Source organism: Ranitomeya imitator, chromosome 7, assembly GCF_032444005.1.
Source record: "Ranitomeya imitator isolate aRanImi1 chromosome 7, aRanImi1.pri, whole genome shotgun sequence".
NCBI lineage: Eukaryota > Metazoa > Chordata > Amphibia > Anura > Dendrobatidae > Ranitomeya > Ranitomeya imitator.
The window spans coordinates 63,066,305-63,088,303 of record NC_091288.1 but is presented as its reverse complement, the minus strand read 5'-3'; the positions used below and the strand labels follow the sequence as shown (position 1 = coordinate 63,088,303).

Below are 21,999 nucleotides of genomic sequence, written 5' to 3'. Positions count from 1 at the left end.
GTACATTAGGGGCTCTGCAAACACAATGTGACGCCTGCAGACCATTCCATCTAAGTCTGTATTCCAAATGGCTCTCCTTCCCTTCCGAGCCCTCCCATGCGCCCAAACGCTGGTTCTCCCCCACATATAGGGTATCAGCGCACTCAGGACAAATTGCACAACAACTTTTGGGGTCCAATTTCTCCTGTTACCCTCAGGAAAATACAAAACTGGGGGCTAAAAAATTATTTTTGTGGGAAAAAAATTTTGTTTTATTTTTACGGCTCTGCATTATAAACTTCTGTGAAGCTCTTATTGGGTCAAAGTGCTCACCACACATCTAGATAAGTTCCTTAGGGGGTCTACTTTCCAAAATTGTGTCACTTGTGGGGGGTTTCAATGTTTAGGCACATCAGTGGCTCTCCAAACGCAACATGGCGTCTCATCTCAATTCCTGTAAATTTTGCATTGAAAGGTCAAACGGCGCTCCTTCCCTTCCGAGCTCTCCCATGCGCCCAAACAATGGTTTACCCCCACATATGGGGTATCAGAGTACTCAGGACAAATTGTGCCACAACTTTTGTGGTCCAATTTCTTCTCTTACCATTGGGAAAATAAAAAATTTGGGGGCGAAAAGATAATGTTTGTGAAAAAAAATGATTTTTTATTTTTACGGTTCTGCATTATTAACTTCTGTGAAGCACTTGGTGGGTCAAAGTGCTCACCACACCTCTAGATAAGTTCCTTAGGGGGTCTACTTTCCAAAATAGTGTCACTTGTGGGGGGTTTCAATGTTTAGGCACATCAGTGGCTCTCCAAACGCAACATGGCGTCCCATCTCAATTCCAGTCAACTTTGCATTGAAAAGTCAAATGGCGCTCCTTCCCTTCCGAGCTCTGCCATGCGCACAAACTGTGGTTAACCCCCACATATGGGGTATCAGCGTACTCAGGACAAATTGTACAACAACTTTTGGGGTCCATTTTCTCCTGTTACCCTTGGCAAAATAAAACAAATTGGAGCTGAAGTAAATTTTTTGTGAAAAAAAGTTAAATGTTAATTTTTATTTAAACATTCCAAAAATTCCTGTGAAGCACCTGAAGGGTTAATAAACTTCTTGAATGTGGTTTTGAGAACCTTGAGGGGTGCAGTTTTTAGAATGGTGTCACACTTGGGTATTTTCTATCATATAGACCCCTCAAAATGACTTCAAATGAGATGTGGTCCCTAAAATAAAATGGTGTTGTAAAAATGAGAAATTGCTGGTCAACTTTTAACCCTTATAACTCCCTAACAAAAAAAAATTTTTGGTTCCAAAATTGTGCTGATGTAAAGTAGACATGTGGGAAATGTTACTTATTAAGTATTTTGTGTGACATATCTCTGTGATTTAATTGCATAAAAATTCAAAGTTGGAAAATTGCGAAATTTTCAAAATTTTCGCCAAATTTCCGTTTTTTTCACAAATAAACGCAGGTAATATCAAAGAAATTTTACCACTATCATGAAGTACAATATGTCACGAGAAAACAATGTCAGAATCACCGGGATCCGTTGAAGCGTTCCAGAGTTATAACCTCATAAAGGGACAGTGGTCAGAATTGTAAAAATTGACCCGGTCCATAACGTGCAAACCACCCTTGGGGGTAAAGGGGTTAATAACAATTTAAATAGATTTATTCAACTGAAACAATAACAACATTACAGCATAAGTTATTTGCTTAAACAAACATCCATGTTTGTTAACTAATTTGGCTAAACAAAATATATATATATATATATTATAAGAAACTTAGACTGTCAGCCCAGCCGACACATGAAAAACTTAAATATTACTGTCCCTGCTGTCCTCTGTAGCTCACTTGTTGTCATCTTCATCATCATCTTCTTCTTTGTTCCTATTCATAATCTGGAAAAGAAAAACAAGCTTTCCTGCTTTATTGGGTCCCAACCGATTTCTCAATTTAGAATGAATGAGTCCAAAGGAAGAGAATATTCTTTCAACGCCTGCAGAAGAAGCTACTGCTATTAAAAGTGAAATCATTACTTGAACAGTCTCTAAATCCAAGCGCTTAAGTGACTTCCACCAGTTTACTGGTGTGACCTTCCTTAAAATATCTTCAGCAAACATATATTTCTTGAATGGTTCCCCCTTAGCTCGGAAGTTTATTATAGTTGGCATTAAAGATGGATGATTGCTGGATACCCATGTCATAGCTAACTCCTCTTCCTCAGCACTTAGGTTTTGACCCTGATATTGGATATTGACAATATTTGCCAAAAAATGAGCTGGAGTCAGTGCTTGTCCCATTCGTTTGTTTACTGCTTGTAATTTAATTCTGTCCATGTGTAGTTCTGTTTTTAAGTGTTCAGTCAGTTCCTTCCAAATTTCAACAGCATCCGCAATAAAACAGCTATTTTTCTGTATTTTGTTTAAAGCTTGAGAGATGGGTTTCAGGAAGCTCAGCATATGTTCAACATTTCTCTTAAGCCCAATGTTGAGGATTTTGGCCGTGACAGTGCCATCTATTTTATCTCGATTTTCTTCACAAAGTGTCATCAGAATAGGCCAGTTTTTGATATACTGCTCAAAACAGTCCACCACAGAGTTCCATCTAACATCTTGTGGGAGCGTTAGCTTGGTTCCACCCATCCTTTTCAGAGCTGCTGCAGCAAAATGATTATTACGGAAGTATTTAGCAATTTCAACAACATTAGCCTTTATTTCTGGAACACTTAAGTCTTTGGCTAAGAGGTGCAGCAAATGAGCACTGCAACCATATGTTATTAGCAGCTTTGTATTCCCTCCCTGCTCTTCTAAATCTCTTCTCATCTTGGATACGTTTGCAGCATTGTCAGTGACCAAACTGCGTACTAGACATTTGAATTTTTGTTCACATGTCGTTATAGCTTTTACTGCCACTTCTTGTAAGTATTCTGCTGTGTGTGCATTTCCTGAAGTATCAGTTGTTTGTGCAAGGAAGACTTTACCTTCTTCTGTTGTTATACAAGCACATACAATAGGATCATTGTAGACATTACTCCACCCATCAATACTTAGGTTAACAATTTTACCCTCCAGAGCTGTTGCACATTGCTCCATTTCTCTGTCATACACTTGATCCAGCAGTTTCCCTGCAACATCAGCTCTGCTGGGTGGACTGTATCCTGGTCTCAGTGACTGAACCATATTAATGAAATGTGGGTTCTCAGTCAGACGGAAAGAAGAGTTCGTTGCATAAATAAACTGGGCAATTTTTTCATCAATCAACTCTTTTTCTAATCTGCTAGTTCTCATCACAAACCTATCTATGGTGGTTCCAGGAGGTAAAGGTTTTTTCTTCCTTTTGGGTGATGGTGATATGTGGCTGTGGGTGTCTGATGCTGCTGCTAATGAAGCACTATCCTGGATGGATAACTCTGAAACTGTAGAACAGGATGATTGTGATCTTGGAGGTGGATAGTTTCCAGAATCCATGAATTCCCCTAAACAAAAAAAGTCAATGCTGTTATTTTATGGTTTATACAATTTCTGCTTATTGTACACAACACATCACTGCCCCTGCCCCAAAAGGAATATTTGTTTTTCTTCATAAATGTACCAAATGACAGTAACATGCAGTAATAATAAGAAATATAATTTTTCTCACACATGACAGTTCAGTCTTTAGAAATAGGATTCAATAAAAATGTTTACCAACCTGAAGATCCTGCCTGTTCAGAAGTGTTTCTTTGGTCATCTTCATCACCGCACTTCTCATGATGTTGCCTCATTCGCGCCACCAGGCCTTGCATCTCTTTGTTGCATCGTTTGCATTTTGCACGCATGCCTGCCTTACCGATAGGCGAAGGAGCTTCATTAAAATATTCCCAAACTGTCTCTCTTTTACGGCCTGCTGCCATTATAAGGAAAGAATGTAATAAACCTCAGATCGTACACACAAACAGATCCAGACTTGTCTGTCTGTGGCTATGCTGCAGTATTGTGCTCAAAGTTTCACTTTCATTTTCTTGTCTGCTTGCCCTTCCTCCTCCTCACACTTAGATTCACATTCTTCTTGTGTTGTGCAGATCTATTCCACTCCAAACAATCAGAAACATATTGTCTAACTTCTTGGACTTGGCACTGAAGGGGTTGATTCTGTATTCATAGGTTTGTAGAACAATAGGATTAAGGTCTTTTTCTCAACTCTGTTCATGTTGTAACATTTTTGCCATGAAGAAGAGGCTGGGACCTCTGCGGAGTCCAATTCAGTTTTGAGAACTGCATAAGTAAAGCGAGCGTCTGTGATAATATAGGAGAGAAACTGCCCACTAATCCTACAGAAACCTCTGGAAGAGCATGGCATTGTGAATGTTACACATATACAGCTTTTATTCTACTGAGTTAAACAACTCAGCTTTATCTCATGATGGAAGAACCTTTGGATGGTAAAATATTTTCCTCAAAAAGCAGTTTATTGAAAAAAATCCGATTTAAATAAAAAAAATCCGATTTTTTTTTTTTTTTTTTTTTTTTTTTTTTTTTTAAAAAAAAAAAAAAAAACATTGATTTTTATCCACCCTGTGTATAAGTATCCTACCTCTTAGATATACATTGTTTCTATATTTACTATATAATTGTCTAAGGGTCACTTCCGTCTGTCTTTCTGTCTGTCTTTGTCAAGGATATTCATTGGTCGCGGCCTCTGTCTGTCATGGAAATCCAAGTCGCTGATTGGTCGTAGCAAAACGCCCACGACCATTGCCACGACCAATCAGCGACGGGCACAGTCCGGCGGCAACATGGCCCCGCTCCTTCCTCCCCGCAGTCAGCGCCCGCTCCATACTCCCTTCCAGTCAGCGCTAACGGGCCGCGGTGTAACGCACTCCGTTTACGCTGCTATTAACTCTGTGTGACCAACTTTTTACTATTGATGCTGCCTATGCAGCATCAATAGTAAAAAGATGTAATGTTAAAAATAATTTAAAAAATCGTTATATACTCACCGTCCGTCGGCCCCTCGGATCCACAACAGGTCTTTCCCACTCCTCGCGACGCTCCGGTGACCGCTCATGCATTGCGATCTCGCGAGATGATGACGTATCGGTCTTGCGAGACCGCTACGTCATCATCTCGCGAGACAGCAATGCACTCTTGAGACCGGAGCGCGCGAGGAGCGTCGGTACACGCTTCCTGGATCTGGGGGCCAACGGAAGGTGAGTATATAACTATTTTTTATTTTAATTCTTTTTTTTTAACAGGGATATGATGCCCACATTGCAATATACTACGCGGGCTGTGCGATATACTACGCGGGCTGTGCGATATACTACGCGGGCTGTGCGATATACTGCGCGGACTGTGCGAGATACTGCGCGGGCTGTGCGATATACTGCGCGGGCTGTGCGATATACTGCGCGGGCTGTGCGATATACTGCGCGGGCTGTGCGATATACTGCGCGGGCTGTGCGATATACTGCGCGGGCTGTGCGATATACTGCGCGGGCTGTGCGATATACTGCGCGGGCTGTGCGATATACTGCGCGGGCTGTGCGATATACTGCGCGGGCTGTGCGATATACTGCGCGGGCTGTGCGATATACTGCGCGGGCTGTGCTGTATACTATGTGAGCTGTGCTATACACTACGTGGCCTGTGTTATACACTGCATGCGTGGGCTGTTATATACTACTTGAGCTGTGTTATATGCTATGTGGGCTGGTATACACTCCGTGGGCTGTGCTCTATACTACGTGGGCTGTGCTATATACTACGTGGGCTGTGCTATATACTACGTGGGCTGTGCTATATACTACGTGGCTGTGCTATATACTACGTGGCTGTGCTATATACTACGTGGCTGTGCTATATACTACGTGGCTGTGCTATATACTACGTGGCTGTGCTATATACTACGTGGCTGTGCTATATACTACGTGGCTGTGCTATATACTACGTGGCTGTGCTATATACTACGTGGCTGTGCTATATACTACGTGGCTGTGCTATATACTACGTGGCTGTGCTATATACTACGTGGCTCTGCTATATACTACGTGGCTGTGCAATATACTATCTGGCTGTGCTATTTACTACGTGGCTGTGCTATATACTATGTGGCCGGCTGCGAACAATCAGCGACAGGCGCAGTCGCTGTGTATTCAGTGTATTATTCTAAAATCTTCATAAACAAACTACATACATATTCTAGAATACCCGATGCGTTAGAATCGGGCTACCATCTAGTAAAATATATAATCTTTTAAAAATAAAAATGATCAGCTTGTTCTGTGGATTCTTTTTTATCACCATCCATTGATTTGAAAGCTAATGAACTGAATGGCTTCATTCATTTCAGGGTCTTATCCTTTCCTTGGCGTCTGAAGGTTGATGAATGGCTGTTATTGGGCAAAATAAAAATTGCACTAGTCCTTCTGCAAGCAGGAATCCTAATCTCTGCAATAAAATTCCCAGGAGCTTCTCATCAGCTCGACAGTTGAATCAAAAGCATCTTCTTTATGAAGTGTGGGCAAGAGCCTATGCTTCCATTATCTCTAATCAAGCTTATTGTTATGGTGGCTCAGTGGTTAGCATTGATCCCTTGCCTCATTGGGATCTGGACCATAGGGAGCATCTTCATGGAGTTTGTACGTGTTTCCCATTTTTGAGTTGGTTTCTATTGAGTTTTCAATTTTCTTCATGCGCAAAAAGATTTTAACCTGTAGATAGACATGCACACATTTCATAGAAAGCCAAAGATGGGTAAATTAGAGTGTGACCCCTATTTCACAGGTAGTGAAGTGATGGTGACAATCTCTGTATACCACTTGGGATTATGGTTGCATGATATAAGCAACAAGAAATAGATAAAAATAAATAACTCTGACGATATAACGACACGGTGCAACATAATCCGACCTGTAGAAAGGACATGTCATGCTTGCATTCCTGTTCATGGCTCTGACGTTACCCACTCACAAGACATCTAAAATATGTTTCCAATACTGGAGCCTGCTCAGAGGAATGACGCTTTCTTCTTCATAAACATGATTGTCACTTTTAGAAAAGAAAAGCTCATTCTTTAAGACTTGATTGATCACTAGAGCATCATAGAGATGCTAACTTATAAGGCAGGTAACTGGCACTAGTGAAAGATAAATCAATCCAAAGTTCTCGTTTTGCTTAAACCAATCAACTACCTTAATGAAAAATCCGGTATCTTGTTTAGGTCTCATTCAGACATCAGTGGTCAGTTCAAAGGCGCAGACACATGTGCGGTATTGATCAGAGTCTTGTAACAAATTTGTCAAGGCATGTCTGTGTGTCTGTGAGAACATTGTACCTCATTCAGCCGAGTGCTGTTCCTTGCTCAGACTGACTGATCGACGCTTGAGAAACCTTCATCCGTACATTTTTTTTTCATCAGAAAAAAACTGATGAAACCCTGACCAAACGCTGATGTTAAAAACTGACACTGACCGGTCTCTGATAATACTGATGAAACTCTGACCGTTTCTTCTGTACGAGAAAAATTACAGTAGTCTTAGTCTAAGTTCACATTAGCGTTGCGCCGCTGTTGCGTCGGCGACGCGCCCCTATGTTTAACATAGGGGACGTGTGCGTCTTTTTGGTTGCGTTTTTCGCCACGTGCGTCGTTTCCGACGCTAGCGTCGGACGCACGAAAACGCTACAAGTTGCATTTTCTGTGCGTCCGATTTTGGTCAAAAACGACGCACGCGTCGCAAAACGCGCGCGTTTTTGTGCGCGTTTGCACGCGTTTTTCGATGCGTCGCGCGTTGCGTCGCCGACGCAGGGCGGCGCAACGCTAGTGTGAACGTACCCTTAATGAGCCCTTACTTTGACAATTAAAATCCAAGCCTCATTATCCTTGGAAGGAAGAAAGAAAGGAAAGTTCTGTCACCACTCACCCTTTACTACATCACGAGAAGCAAGTGGGTGTCAAGAAACGGGATCTCCAAGGGTACATGGAGGTTGGTGGACCAATAACTTTCCATTTGTGATCATGTCATCACATGGTCAGTCTCTCCATTGTTCTTTTATAAATATACTTGTGAGTTTGTGCTCACCCGAAATGCGTCGGTCTACTACTGCTGACTGTAACATCTATACAGTGTATTTTTAATCTAAAGTTTTTTATTTTTGTGGTGTGGGATTTCATGTCTTGGAGTTATTGGCCTTTTACTCATTCTGCAGTCTGATGTCTGTTTCTCTGTTCTAACACAGGACATATGCCAGCTGACGGTCCATAGTCCGCTGCGGAGAGTTTTATAAATAGATAGCATATGAAATATATACTGTATATCTCACATATGACATGTGTATATCCCTTCTCTTTTGTTATAACAATGGTGGGGAATCCAATTAATCTTGACTTTGGTTGCATCAGATGTTGTAGACCCTGTTACTTGGATATCCGAGAGATACATGAGGCCGCTCCAGGAAATGACGCGGTACAGCAGATGAGATGCACAAAGCTTAATAAACCGCACTTGTTTCTTTAAGCTGCGGTATCTGAGATGGTTAATAAATTTCCACCTACACTTTAGAGCTATAAATTCTTTAGTTCACAGGAAGGGGACTAATAGGACTATACACAGTGGGTACAGAAAGTATTCAGACCCCTTTAAATTTTTCACTCTTTGTTTCATTGCAGCCATTAGGTAAAATCAAAAAAGTTTTTTTTTTTCAGATTAATGTACCCTCTGCACCCCATCTTGACTGAAAAAAAACAGACCTGTAGAAATTTTTGCTCATTTATTAAAAAAGAAAAACTGAAATATCACATTGTCAGAAGTATTCAGACCCTATATATTAATGGCACTGCAAACTAAAGTATGTCAAAAGTTACACCAATACATAAGGGATAGAGGGCAGGATTGATGGAAATATCATGGCATCTCTGCCCAACTTTAATCCTGGGTAACCCTTGGACTTAGGGTTTGTGCACACGTATAATGGTCCACTGCGGATTTTTCCGCAGTGGATTTGATAAATCTGCAGGGCAAAAACGCTGTGTTTTTGCTGCAGATTTATCGCGGATTTACCGCGGTTTTTCTGCGGATTTCACTGGTTTTACAGCTGCGGTTTTCTATTGGAGCAGGTGTAAAACCGCTGCGGAATCCGCAGAAAGAAGTGGCATGCTGCGGAATGTAAACCGCTGCGTTTTCTCCACAGCATGGGCACAGCGTTTTGTTTCCCATAGGTTTACATTGTAATGTAAACTCATGAGAAACTGCCCAACTGCGTTTTCCGCATCGTGTGCACATACCTTAACTATTAAAGCCCTGGTTTAGAACACAAATTCTAAGCCTTCTGTAGATGTATGTGCGGAGCAATAGCTGCAGCCATGAAGAGTGAGCATTTTAAGGGATAAAATTGTTGAAGAAGAATTATAAAAAAATAAAATCTTTAATGGGAATCTGATGAGTAGATTCCTGCTGCTCAAGCCACGGTCAAGAAGAATTGGACACTGGCTGCACTATTGTTACAGTTGTGTATGTTTTACTCTGGAACACAGCAATATTTTAGAGAAAACCTACTTTGAAAAGGCAATTATGTACAATGAGCATTGGATGACTAGTCTAAGGCCAGGATCACACATGCGAGAAATATGGCCAAGACTCGCATGTTAATACCCGGCATTGCTGCCGTCACTCAGGAGCGGAGCGTGCGGCCGCATAGTAATACATGGAGCTGCACGCTCCGCTCCTGAGTGACGACGGCAGTGCCGGGTATTAACATGCGAGACTCGGTCGTATTTCTCGCATTCGTGATCCCGGCCTAAGGCAGGATTCTGGTGGCTGCTCCCCGCCCCCCTTTCATAAGGCTAACAGATCTACCCCTATACACACACATAGGGAGAGACCCATCAGTAGAAGGGGACACGTTGGGCAGAAGCTGCCGGCTACCTGTCTTTTGGACCTGTAATCAGAGACACATATTTGCCGGCCACCTTTTCAAAGTATGTTTTTGCTGAAACGCCATATCATTTCAGAGTTGAACTGGCACCGCTGAAAAAGTGGGAGCAGTGTTTGATTCATGCTCCGCTTGGTTCGGGCAGCATGAATCTATTGTTAGGTTACCTTTTTTTTTTTTTTACTAATACTACAGACGATTATGTTTCAGGATTTGGTTATTTTTACCTTGCGCTTCAGTGTCACTACGCACAAGTGACTTGACCTGCAGCTTAAGTAAATGGTTGCTGATGATGACGATAATGATGCTAAAAGTTGGGTGCAATTTTATGTCTGTTATAGTCCAGTAAAATGTGACATTTTTATTTAGGAGCACAGACTCCTTAAATGGAACTTGTCGTTAGATATTTGCTACCTGATCCATGTCCCACATTAATCAGAGCCTGGCTGCGTGATGGTTTGAAAAGCATTTTTGGGGACTAGAGGAAGAGACCGGACTAGTCTAACAATGGTCACTGCTGGATTCTCCCAGCCCCACTCCTGCTGATTGACAGATCTCTCCCTATGTACAAGCGAGTGATAGCTCTGTCAGCTGGGGGAGGCGCACGGACTTGAGGTCTCTCCCTATGGTCCCTGCCAGCTTTTCTAACTGTTGTCTATGAAATGTTGCAGCATTTCAGAGTAAAATTCGCCTGGCTGCAGTCGTGAAGCCAATGTCTGATTCATGCTGCCCATGGATGAGCCTAATGACAGGTTAACTTTAATAAATTTGTCCCATCTGTCCCTGCTCCTGTAAAAGGAGGGATGTCTGTCTTAAAAGGGGGGCTGTCTGGCTTAAAAGGAGGGCTGTCTGGCTTAAAAGGAGGGATGTCTGGCTTAAAAGGAAGGCTGTCTGGCTTAAAAGGAGGGATGTTGGGCTAAAAAGGAGAGATGTTGGGCTTAAAAAGAGGGATGTCTGGCTTAAAAGGAGGGCTGTCTGGTTTAAAAGGAGGGCTGTCTGACTTAAAAGGAGGAATGTCTGGCTTAAAAGGAAGGCTGTCTGGCTTGCACCAGAACCTGGTGTAGATTAAATGCCTCAAAGGGCGATTGCCCCTAACACAACAGATTCACCTGCGCTTTGATTTGTTTTTTGGGGGATTTGTTTATATATTTTTTTTTTTAAATAAAGAGCTGAGAGTGGAACAGAATCAATGATGTTGTATTTTTGTGTAAAATGGACGCCCGCCAATATTTGCTTTCTTTCTCCCAGAAAACTTGCACAAGTCACTAATCTACACCCTGTGGTTTTGGAACATTTTATTTTAATTCCATTAGATAGAATATACTGGTTCTAATTCATAAAAATGTATGCAAATTGATGTTTTGTTTTCCATTCTTTATGAAAGCAGCGCCTCTGCAAAATACTCCAGAATCATTGAGGCGTGCATCTATTGATGAGTTTGGCGAATGCTACAACTGCCGTGCATCAACGTAAGAGCTGTAGTACTGGAGTGTATTTCTGTTGTAATTTACGACACTTTTTTTGTGTAAATTATGATGAATTTGGCAGCTGCGCTCATTCACGTCCCCTCAGCTCAACCTTCTTTTCAAAAAGATGTCGGCGCTGACGGTCACTAGAGGGAAAAATGGCAAAAACTGCAGCATTCTGTATTGATGGCTTCTTAAGGATATTGCCATCTTTTGGTTGATACAAGACAGTCTCCATACCCTTACTTTTCTCCGTACCATGTATCTTATGTAACATTTGGGGGCCCTGGTGTTTCATGACTTCCACATTATTCCCAGGAGAATAGATTCTAATATTTCCAACTTTCATTAACAATACCAAGAAAGCTCATCATATTCAGTACCTGTGAGACTTTTTTCTTTTTCCAAATGAAAATGGATTTTTTTTTATTTTGCTTTATTTCTAGTTTATCTTTTGTCTTTGCCTCACATTATTAAAATGTAATGTTATTCATTTTTTTTTTTGCTCTTATTGTATTTCTTGAATTTCAATCTTAGAAACCGTCCTATGTGCTATCACGTAATTATGGCTTTTTATGGCCCCTATTTAAAATGTAAGAGCGTTTTTCTTCAAATGCGCAAAACGAATATTTGCACAAAGCGTGCTCAGCGATTTCAGAAAGTAACAATTACGTAAGATCCCCGATAACTTATTCTGCTTTGTAGACGCCCTGCAAATATTTTTTTTTTTTGTCCTAAACTTGCCTATTTGAAATGTTTAATGTTTACTGTGGCAGCCATATGTAAAAGGTAAGCCGTATAAAGGACGTGTGATGATCAGGCCCTACATAGGCCCATAGGGACGTGTTCACACGCTCGTTGCATCTGTCTGGATCGTAAAATCAAATCTTGTGTGAACTCTCCTAGGGACTGTTGCAGATTTATTGGCAGGAAATGTGAATCTTGCACACCTCGGCTCACCTAGATCTGAGTAATCTCCCGACGTTTGCCAATTCTAACACAATTACAAAAATAAAACTGCAATGAGCAAAAAAATGTTATTTTCCAGTGTGTTTCTTGGCATGTCGCCCTTGCTCCATACAGAGACCCCACTGAGTGTGACGGGTGCTTTGTGTCACCTTAGTCCTAACATTGTGACATTTATTTCTCCTTTCTACGCAGCCTCCTAAAGTGAAGTGCTTAACGCGGATCTGGCATCCGAACATCACGGAGACAGGGGAAATCTGTTTAAGGTGAGAAGAGCTTCTTTTTTTTATTTTTCTGAAAGTTATGTTTTATTTTTCTTTAACTTTACATTCTTCTCTCTTTGAGCTGACTCGGGTTTTAAAGCTCCGAAATCTCGTATTGTTGTAGCCAAGGTTGTAACCTATTGATTGCATGCCTTCCCCTTTCTGTAATGACACTAGTCATTAGGAAAACCACTGACAAAGGTCTGTGCAGATAACCATGATTGCACGGACACCGATATTGTAGCTGCTCCATAGCAGTCATGAAATAGATTCCTAACGAGCACGGACTAACGACGCAATGCCTCTGTCATCACGGCTTCTGATGTTATTTTGTCACGACAACAAAATACCTTATGATTTGCTCTGTATTTTCAAGAAAAAAAAAATAGCGATCTATGGTAAAGAACCTTTTTTTAAAAAAAATCAATAGGTTTCACCATGGGCACAATTATTACGCAACTTTATATTTCTGATTGATTTTCATTATTGAACAACTACAGTGCTGTCAGTCAATCCAAAAGGTTAAACTTCATTTTTACTTATTCTCCCAGGAAAGACAAAAGTTTAATATTTGTTTGCATAATTATTATGCAGCGTATATTTTCCCATCTCAATTGCTTATTTTCATCTGTTACAGTGAGGATAATAGACAAAAACAACTCAAAATATACAAAAATGCATTTCTGACATATAAAAAAATATATCGGTAATCAATATCACCTCCTTTTTCCCCCAACACCAGTCACAAGTCTCCCATCCTCGGGAATCTGTTAGTTTTTTAATCTGTTGACGATTAAATATTTGGGCCGCGCCAACCACAACCTCCCAGACACTGATCAGAGAGGTGACTGTTTTCCTTCACCGTAAAAATCTCCACTTTAAGAAGAGCCCAACAGTTCTTAATAGGGTTTGTCAGCTGATGAAGGGGCCACTTAATTATTCTTTCATCTTTAAGACCTTTTCTGCCGAGCAGCGGAGACTTTGACGCTGCTATGGAGCATTGTCCTGCAGAAAAATCATGGTTTTCTTGAAAGATGAAGACTTATCCCTGTGCTATTTGTTGAAGAAAGTGTTTTCTAAAAACTGGCAGTAGGTTTAGGAGTTGTTTTCAGTTCATTTTCAACCCTAAAATATCCATTTTTGAATTTTTTGAATAATATTAGCCCGTGACATTACCCCACCTCCACCTTATTGGAGTCTTGAGTAGAGGTGGAGATCTGTGCCCAATACTGATCCATCTACGGGCCCATCATCTGTACTGTCGAGAGTCACTCTCATCTCATTAGTTCATAAAACCTTTGAAAATCTGTCTTCAGATATTTATTGGCTTAGTCTCGTCGTTTCACCTCCTGTGTCTTACTCCGTGGTGGTCAGGTTTCAGCCCTCCTTACTAGTGATGAGCGAATATACTCGTTGCTCGAGATTTTCCGAGCATGCTCGGGGGACTCCGAGTATTTGTAAGTGCTCGAAGATCTTGTTTTTGTTGACGCAGCTGAATGATTTACAGCTGCTAGCCAGCATAAGTACATGTGGGGGTTGCCTGGTTGCTAGGGAATCCCCACATGTACTTATGCTGGCTAATAGCTGTAAATCATCCAGCTGCGGTGATGAAAACGAAATCTCTGAGCACTAAATAATACTCGGAGGTCACCCGAGTGTGCTCGGGTAATCTCGAGTAGCGAGTATACTCACTCATCACTACTCCTTACCGCTGCCATATGATTGAGTACCTTGTATTTCTGGGCCTCCAGGGAGGCTGCAGTTCAGAAAACAAGCTGCCTAATCATTCTGAATACCTCGATAAAGGGTGTTGTATACTTAGGCTGCTCCCTCCCTCATTACATAAATGCACATCACCTGATCAGCAACATCCAATAAGCATTCAGGTTTATACAGCTTCGATGACACTGTCAAAATACTCATTGCCCGGATATTCTGCACACAGTGTATTGCTTTATAGGGAGATCAGCTGATTATTGCTTCCCAAACCACAAGCCGCATAAATCAGACTGGCTGCCTTATAACAATCTTGCATATTTCACTATAATTCCCTCTTCAGAGAGGAAAAGGATTAGGACTGTTGTGCCACCTATTGGATGTAACAATCCTAAAAGTCAATATCGACCCTTTAACGAGCGAGGAGAGGTGCCGGACCAAGAGGAGAGCCACCATTATAAAATGCTGTATACCAGCCCTGAAAGGTGGTGGCCATATCGCATATCAGCCAAACCTGGTGACAGGTTCGCTTTAAGACTGTGATCTAAGGGGTGGAGTTTCTGCTTGTAGAGAGTGACAAGCCAGGCCTGGCATGTCAGAGTGAGGAGACTTGTAAGTCATGCATGCTCCTTCTGGAAAATTAAATATGCAAATTGCCTCTTCAGAGAGAAACCGGACTAGAACCCTTGCGCCTCCTATTGGAAACAGCAATCCTGGAAACACTTTGGCATTTCAGAGAAAAAGCACTTGGAAAATCTGCCTGGGGCCTATACGTCTCAGCTGACTATCCCAAGATCCCCTTATCAGTGTATGGGGGCATGCGGAAGCTGCTGGAGGTTCATCCATATACACTGGCTTTCATGTGTTTCTGGGCTTATAAAGGTTGTGTTTTATCCTGTCTGAAGATAAGTTAATTTAGAATCCGTTAAGATTGTCTAGCCACGATTTTGTAACTCTTATCTTTTTCTGAGCCCCTCAGGTAGTTTATGACCACAGACTATATCACCGTTCACTATGCAGGAAACCAAAGATTCTGTATATTTTTATTGAAATCCAAATGAGTATTATCACCAAATACACAATTTTAAGTGAAAAGAAAAAAATAATTGTCCCTACAGGTGGACAACCCTCTTTGCCATGTCTGACTTCTGATCTATTCATTCCGACTATATGTCAAGTGTAAAGATAATGTGGAACTTTCTCCCATCTCCCTACTGCATCTCTGGAGCTCAGCCACTGTGATCTTGGGGTTCTTCTTTACCTCTCTCACCAAGGCTCTTCTCCCATGATTGCTCAGTTTGGTTGGACGGCCAGGTCTAGGAAGACTTCTTGTGGTCCCAAACTTCTTCCATTTAAGGATTATGGAGGCCACTTTGCTCTTAGGAACCTTGAGTGCTGCAGAAATTCTGTTGTAACCTTGGCCAGATCTGTGCCTTACCACAATTCTGTCTCTGAACTCTTGTCCAGTTCCTTTGACCTCATGATTATTTCGTCTGACATGCACTGTGAGATGGGCCAGTCAAGAATGGTCAGAGTTGTTCTGAAGCCACTCCTTTGTTATGTTAGCTGTGTGCTTAGGGTCATTGTCTTGTTGGAAGGTGAACCTTCGGCCAAGTGTGAGGTCCAGAGCCCTCTGGTAGAGGTTTTCATCCAGGATATCTCTATACTTGGCCTCATTCATGTTTCCTTCAAAGACCGGGGTTATATAGAGCTCAGCATTCAGAGATGTGCAGCAGATAAAACCAGGGATTTTTTTTTTTCAAAACTGCAACAAGGAGCCCAGTAAGTGACGCATCACTGGGATCATGGTCCCTGCCCCTACATCCTTCTGCTCTCAGATGGGGTAGTAAAAACCTGGTGACAGATACCCCTTAAAAGCATCAATTGACTAAAGACGTGTTTAGATTGCCAAATTACCTTGACAAAATATTGTAATAATTGACCACAGCAAAATGAATAAGATAGATAAATAATATAACTTTATTATTAATTTTTATCAATTATGTCCTTGTAAAAATGACGATCATTAGGACAATCAATAAGTGTTACTCTTGGCAAAATATGTGCAAGATAGTTGGTTATACTATCTAACCCGGTAATAGAAAAATCTATAACTCTGTAATTATAGAGATTGTTCAGGACAGAAAGTAATAAGGTAAAACATTAAAAGGGATTGTCTCGTGGGAAGTATGGTTCAAAAATAAGAAGAGCGTGTGAAAAGAAACATATGTGGAATATACCTAATTTATAAAGAGTGTTAGTCTTTATAAATCATGTAGATTACATTCTCTTGTGTAATAATGACCGTGTGGTCTCCTGTGGCTGGAGTGTAGGGCCACCTTCAGTGGTGGCCGCACATGGTCCATAGCTTCCCTATTCATGGCTAATACCATGTGCTAATGAGCGGAGAAATGGTGCTATGAGGTAGATGGGACAAGCTGAAACTAGAGAAAGATAAAGTCACTGAGGCTGTGTGTCAGGAACTATTTTCTTTGATGGACGGGATGGAAAAAGTGAGGAATCCACGAGTCTGCAGGCTGTATTGTGCTCTTAGGAGCTCTCATTATCGACAAATCTGCCAGTGTAGACAGGCTGCTGATCACTTGGTGAACTAACAAAACGCTTGTTCTTTATTTTTTAACCGACTTAAAATTATTTTTCTTGGTACTGTGTAAACAGTATGTGTGCTGCCAAGAACAATACCGCATATGTGCACAGATTGTTCTGTGCGTAAAGGAAATGTTATGTTCCTGTGTAAACAGATTATTAAACAACGACTGATCCGGAAGCAAGCTGATCGGTAATTTAAAGAGACTCTGTAAGCTCAGAATGACCAAGCAGGTGAGAAAGTGTATGTTAGTGATTGGCCCCACCGCAACGCACCGAACACCTGCACGTGGTTTGAATAGTTACTCTGTGCTGATAGTCCCTTTAACACCATAAGTTTGGTGGTAGAAACTTGTCGTACATCCGCACCATTTTTTGCCACTGATATGACCATTGGAAACATATCCTTAGGATAATATACCTTGGTGTGTAAATTAAAGGGAACCTGTCACCCCGAAAATCGCGGGTGAGGTAAGCCCACCGTCATCAGAGGCTTATCTACAGCATTCTGTAATGCTGTAGATAAGCCCCCGATGTTACCTGAAATAGGAGAAAAAGACGTTATATTATACTCACCCAGGGGCGGTCCCGCTGCTGGTCAGGTCAAACGGGCGTCTCCGGTCCGCTGCGGCGCCTCCCATCTACATTACAAGACGTCCTCTTCCTGTTGAGGGCAGACAAAGTACTGCAGTGCGCAGGCGCCGGAAAGGTCAGAGGCCCGGCGCCTGCGCACTGCAGGTCTTTGTCTGCCCTAAACAGGGCAGAGCAAAGTACGCCTGCGCCGGAGCCGTGGCTGAAGATCAGAAGAGGACGTCTTGTAATGAAGATGGGAGGCGCGGCAGCGGACCGGAGACGCCCATCCAACCTGACCAGCAGTGGGACCGCCCCTGGGTGAGTATAATATAACGTCTTTTTCTCCTCTTTCAGGTTACATTGGGGGCTTATCTACAGCATTACAGAATGCTGTAGATAAGCCCCTGATGCCGGTGGGCTTACCTCACCCGCGATTTTCGAGGTGACAGGTTCCCTTTAAGCTTTAATTAAAAAAGTACATGTAAAATAACTTGCACACTTTATTGATGTCCGTATGGGACAGAGTAGGACACCTAAATTATGACTGCACGTCGGGTGCGGGTGTTTGATTTCACCATCATCCTTGTTTTATGTACCTCTATGTGGGTATACAATGTGATCTGTTTTATCATATAGTTTTCTGTTGACTTTTATTATGTCGATACCTTATCCATAAAAATATTATATTCACTTATTTTGGTGTGGTACCTTTTTCTATTGTATTTAATATTTAAGTGAAATAGGTATACAGGTGCTTCTCTCAAAATTAAAATATCATCAAAAAGGTAATTTATTTCAGTTCTTCAATACAAAAAGTGAAACTCATATTAGTCATTACAAATAGAGTGATCTATTTCAAGTGTTTATTTCTGTTTACGTTGATGATTATGGCTTACAGCCAATGAAAACCCAAAAGTCGTTATCTCCGTAAATTACAATAATTAACAAAAACCACCTGCAAAGGCTTCCTAAGCGTTTAAAAAGGTCCCTTAGTCTGTTCCAGTAGCTCCACAATCATGGGGAAGACTGCTGACTTAACAGATGTTCAGAAGTCAGTCACTGACACACTCCACAAGGAGGGTAAGGCACAAACGAAGCTAGCTGTTCAGTGTTGTATCCAAGCATATTAATGGAAAGTTGAATGGAAGGAAAATGTGTGGTAGAAAAAGGTGCACAAGCAACGTGGATAACCGCAGCCTTGAAAGGATAAATGATTGTTAAAAAAAATATGCAAATTGCCTCTTCTGAGAAAAAGAGGACTCAACGAGGGCCAACAGCCCAAAACACCGTGTCTGCTAATTTAGAGATTGATTTGGCTTTTATCCTAAGTCATATTGCACGATTCGTTAAAGGGTTGATTGTGACTTGTAGGATCGCTACTTCCAACAGGTGGCGCTATAGAGTTTAAGTCCTCTTTTGCTCAGAAGAGGCAATTTGCATATTATATTTCCCAGAGGAGCATTGCACGGCGAATAAGCCTCCTTACCTTGACAAGCCAGAGATGGTATGTCACTCTCCATAAGGAGAAACGATACCCCTTAGACCCCTGTTAAATAAAAGGCATTTAAGCTGAAGGCTCCTATCAAAGCAACCTGGGCTTCCATAACACCTCAGCAGTGCCGCAGACTGATCACCTCCATGCCACGCTGTATTGATGCAGTAATTGATGCAAAAGGAGCCCCGACCAAGTATTGAGGGCATTTACTAAACATACATTTCAGTAGGCCAACATTTCGGCTTTTAAAATCATTTTTCAAGCTGGTGTTATAAAGTATTCTAATTTACCAAGATAATGAATTTTGGGTTTTCATTGGCTGTAAGCCATAATCATCAACATTAACAGATATAAACACCTGAAAAATATCACTCTGTTTGTAATGACTAATATGAGTTTCACTTTTTGTATTGAAGAACTGAATTAAATAAAGTTTTTGTGAATATTCTAATTTTATGAAAAGCCCATGTAGGAGTTTAGGAAGATTGATAGCAAACAGGTCATTGTGCCTGTTAGGATATTTTCCACCCCGGTGAAGTCCTGTGATTACCGCAGCCTGGACATTGGTATTGGCCGGCAGTGTCCCTCTTATGTGAAATGTATAAATGCGAGGTCGGGGTTTGTTGGGGAATGCAGGGGTAATGGGAGCCAGTAGGCTTGTAGAAGCCGTTACCAGGACTGGGCTGCTAATATCTGTAACATGACATAAATAGCAACCTCCTGCCAGTGAATTCGGAAGGCGAGATTTACCGCCAACACAACTGATCTTGAATGAAAAGGTTTAACATAGGTGCTGAACATGAGGTCCGAAGATCTCCGTGAAGTACGTTTTTCAGCGGAGGTACTTTTACTAAATCTGCCGTTATCTACTTTTTAATAAGGTAAATTTCCCAGTTGGTCTTCACTGCTCAGTTTTCTGCTCCTGATCATATAAATCCACGTAATATTGCAGTTTGTGCCAGAAGTAGTGACAAATTATTAGGTTTTCAAGATAAATATCATATGCCATATTAATGGATTTTACAGTGAATACTCCGAAATGTAGAAATGTAGCCATTTTATCCAAGGCTGTGTTTTCAGCTCATTCTGCTGTATACCTACCCATGCGTACAAATAGTATCTTATTTTTGTTGTTTTTCTACTGATTATCTAACTAGGGGTTAAGTGCATCCTTAATAGTGCCACGCATAGCCCACATACTGCCACTTTTCGACATAGTGGGGCTTAACATAGGGGGAACTATGGTAGTGATTTTGAGGCAAACTTCTAGTATATTTCTTTGAGGGTCTACTTAACCTTGTTCCTCTCCTAACATTATTTGTGAAAGACACCCTACTGGCGCAGATTATGGGGTGCATGGCCAGTATAGTTTTTGGGCATGCTACTAGCATTGATTATGTTGGGTACTCAACTAGGGTTGTTTATATACAGGGCGTTTCTGGTGATTTATGGAGGTGCTCTCTTTATGGGGTACACTATTGTCATTGTTTAACCCTGCTGTTCTGTTCGGTCTGGGGAGACCTATTTTGAACTTTGGTATTTTTTGGGGTGTTCAAGATGCGGTTCTGAAACTTGTGGTTGATTGACTTAAATGAGGATGGGTCGGTCGGCCACGGGTTTCGGAGCCGCATCTTGAATATTTTAAAGAATATTGAAGTTCAAAGTCGGTCATTTTTGACCAACAGAACAGCAGGGTTAAAGGGAAGCTGGTCTAGAGTTTATGAAGTGCACTGACCTGGCATTGTTTATGGGGGCACGTCTGCATACTCACTACATACATGAGCACATGTATATTGGAGGGCGAGGATAGCTAAAGAACATTGATATGCTCCCTGGTCTTATTTTATCTATATTAACTTGTACTTATCTATCTATCAATCGGTCTATCTATTATCTATCATTTCCTCCAGGTACTCCGGTTTCCTCCCACATTCCAAAGACATACCGATAGGGAATCTAGGTTGAGCCCCAACGGGGACAGCGATGATAATGTGTGCAACCTGTAAAGCGCTGAGGAATATGTTAGCGCTATATTAAAATAAAGATTATTATTATCCATCATCTTTCTATTACACATCTATCTGTCTATCTGTCTGTCTACCTATTATTTATCTATCTATCTATTAATCTGTATCTATCTCTTGATCTATCTTTCCCATACCCCTTTACAAATAACAGGGGAAATGAGACCTCATTAATATTCCAATTGTTCTTTACTTTTTCAGTTTACTGAGAGAACACTCAATAGATGGCACGGGCTGGGCCCCAACGCGAACCTTAAAGGTAGGGAAGAGTGCATTTTTTAAAATTGTATTACTTAACCCCTCTGTGACCTTAGACGTACTATCCCGTCGAGGTGCCCTGGGCTTATCTGACCCTGGACGGGATAGTACGTCATAGCCGATCGGCCGCGCTCACGGGGGGAGCGTGGCCGATCGCGGCCGGGTGTCAGCTGCTTATCGCAGCTGACATCCGGCACTATGTGCCAGGAGCGGTCACGGACCGCCCCCGGCAGATTAACCCCTGGCACACCGCGATCAAAGATGATCGCGATGTGCCGGCGGTGCAGGGAAGCACCGCGCAGGGAGGGGGCTCCCTGCGGGCTTCCCTGAGCCCCCCGCAGCAACGCGATGTGATCGCGTTGCTGCGAGGGTCTCCTCACCTCCCTCCCTGCTCGAGCCCCGGATCCAAGATGGCCGCGGATCCGGGTCCTGCAGGGAGGGAGGTGGCTTCACAGAGCCTGCTTAGAGCAGGCACTGTGAAGGCTGCAGCGCTGCATGTCAGATCAGTGATCTGACAGAGTGCTGTGCAAACTGTCAGATCACTGATCTGTGATGTCCCCCCCTGGGACAAAGTAAAAAAGTTAAAAAAAATTTTTCCAAATGTGTAAAAAAAATAAAAAAAAATATTCCAAAATAATGAAAAAAAAATATATATATTATTCCCATAAATACATTTCTTCATCTAAATAAAAAAAAAAAAACAATAAAAGTACACATATTTAGTATCGCCGCG

General features: G+C 41.7%; 1 protein-coding gene across 2 annotated transcripts in view; it reads left to right on the top strand.

Moving 5' to 3' along the window:
- Positions 1-21,999, top strand: part of UBE2F (ubiquitin conjugating enzyme E2 F (putative)) — a 272,936-nt gene that overhangs the window by 180,416 nt on the left and 70,521 nt on the right. For both annotated transcript variants that reach the window (XM_069733384.1, XM_069733385.1), the window contains exons 6-7: positions 12,526-12,596; positions 21,210-21,267. In XM_069733384.1, coding sequence (XP_069589485.1) covers positions 12,526-12,596; positions 21,210-21,267 — 129 coding nt within the window. The remainder of the gene's footprint in view (positions 1-12,525; positions 12,597-21,209; positions 21,268-21,999) is intronic.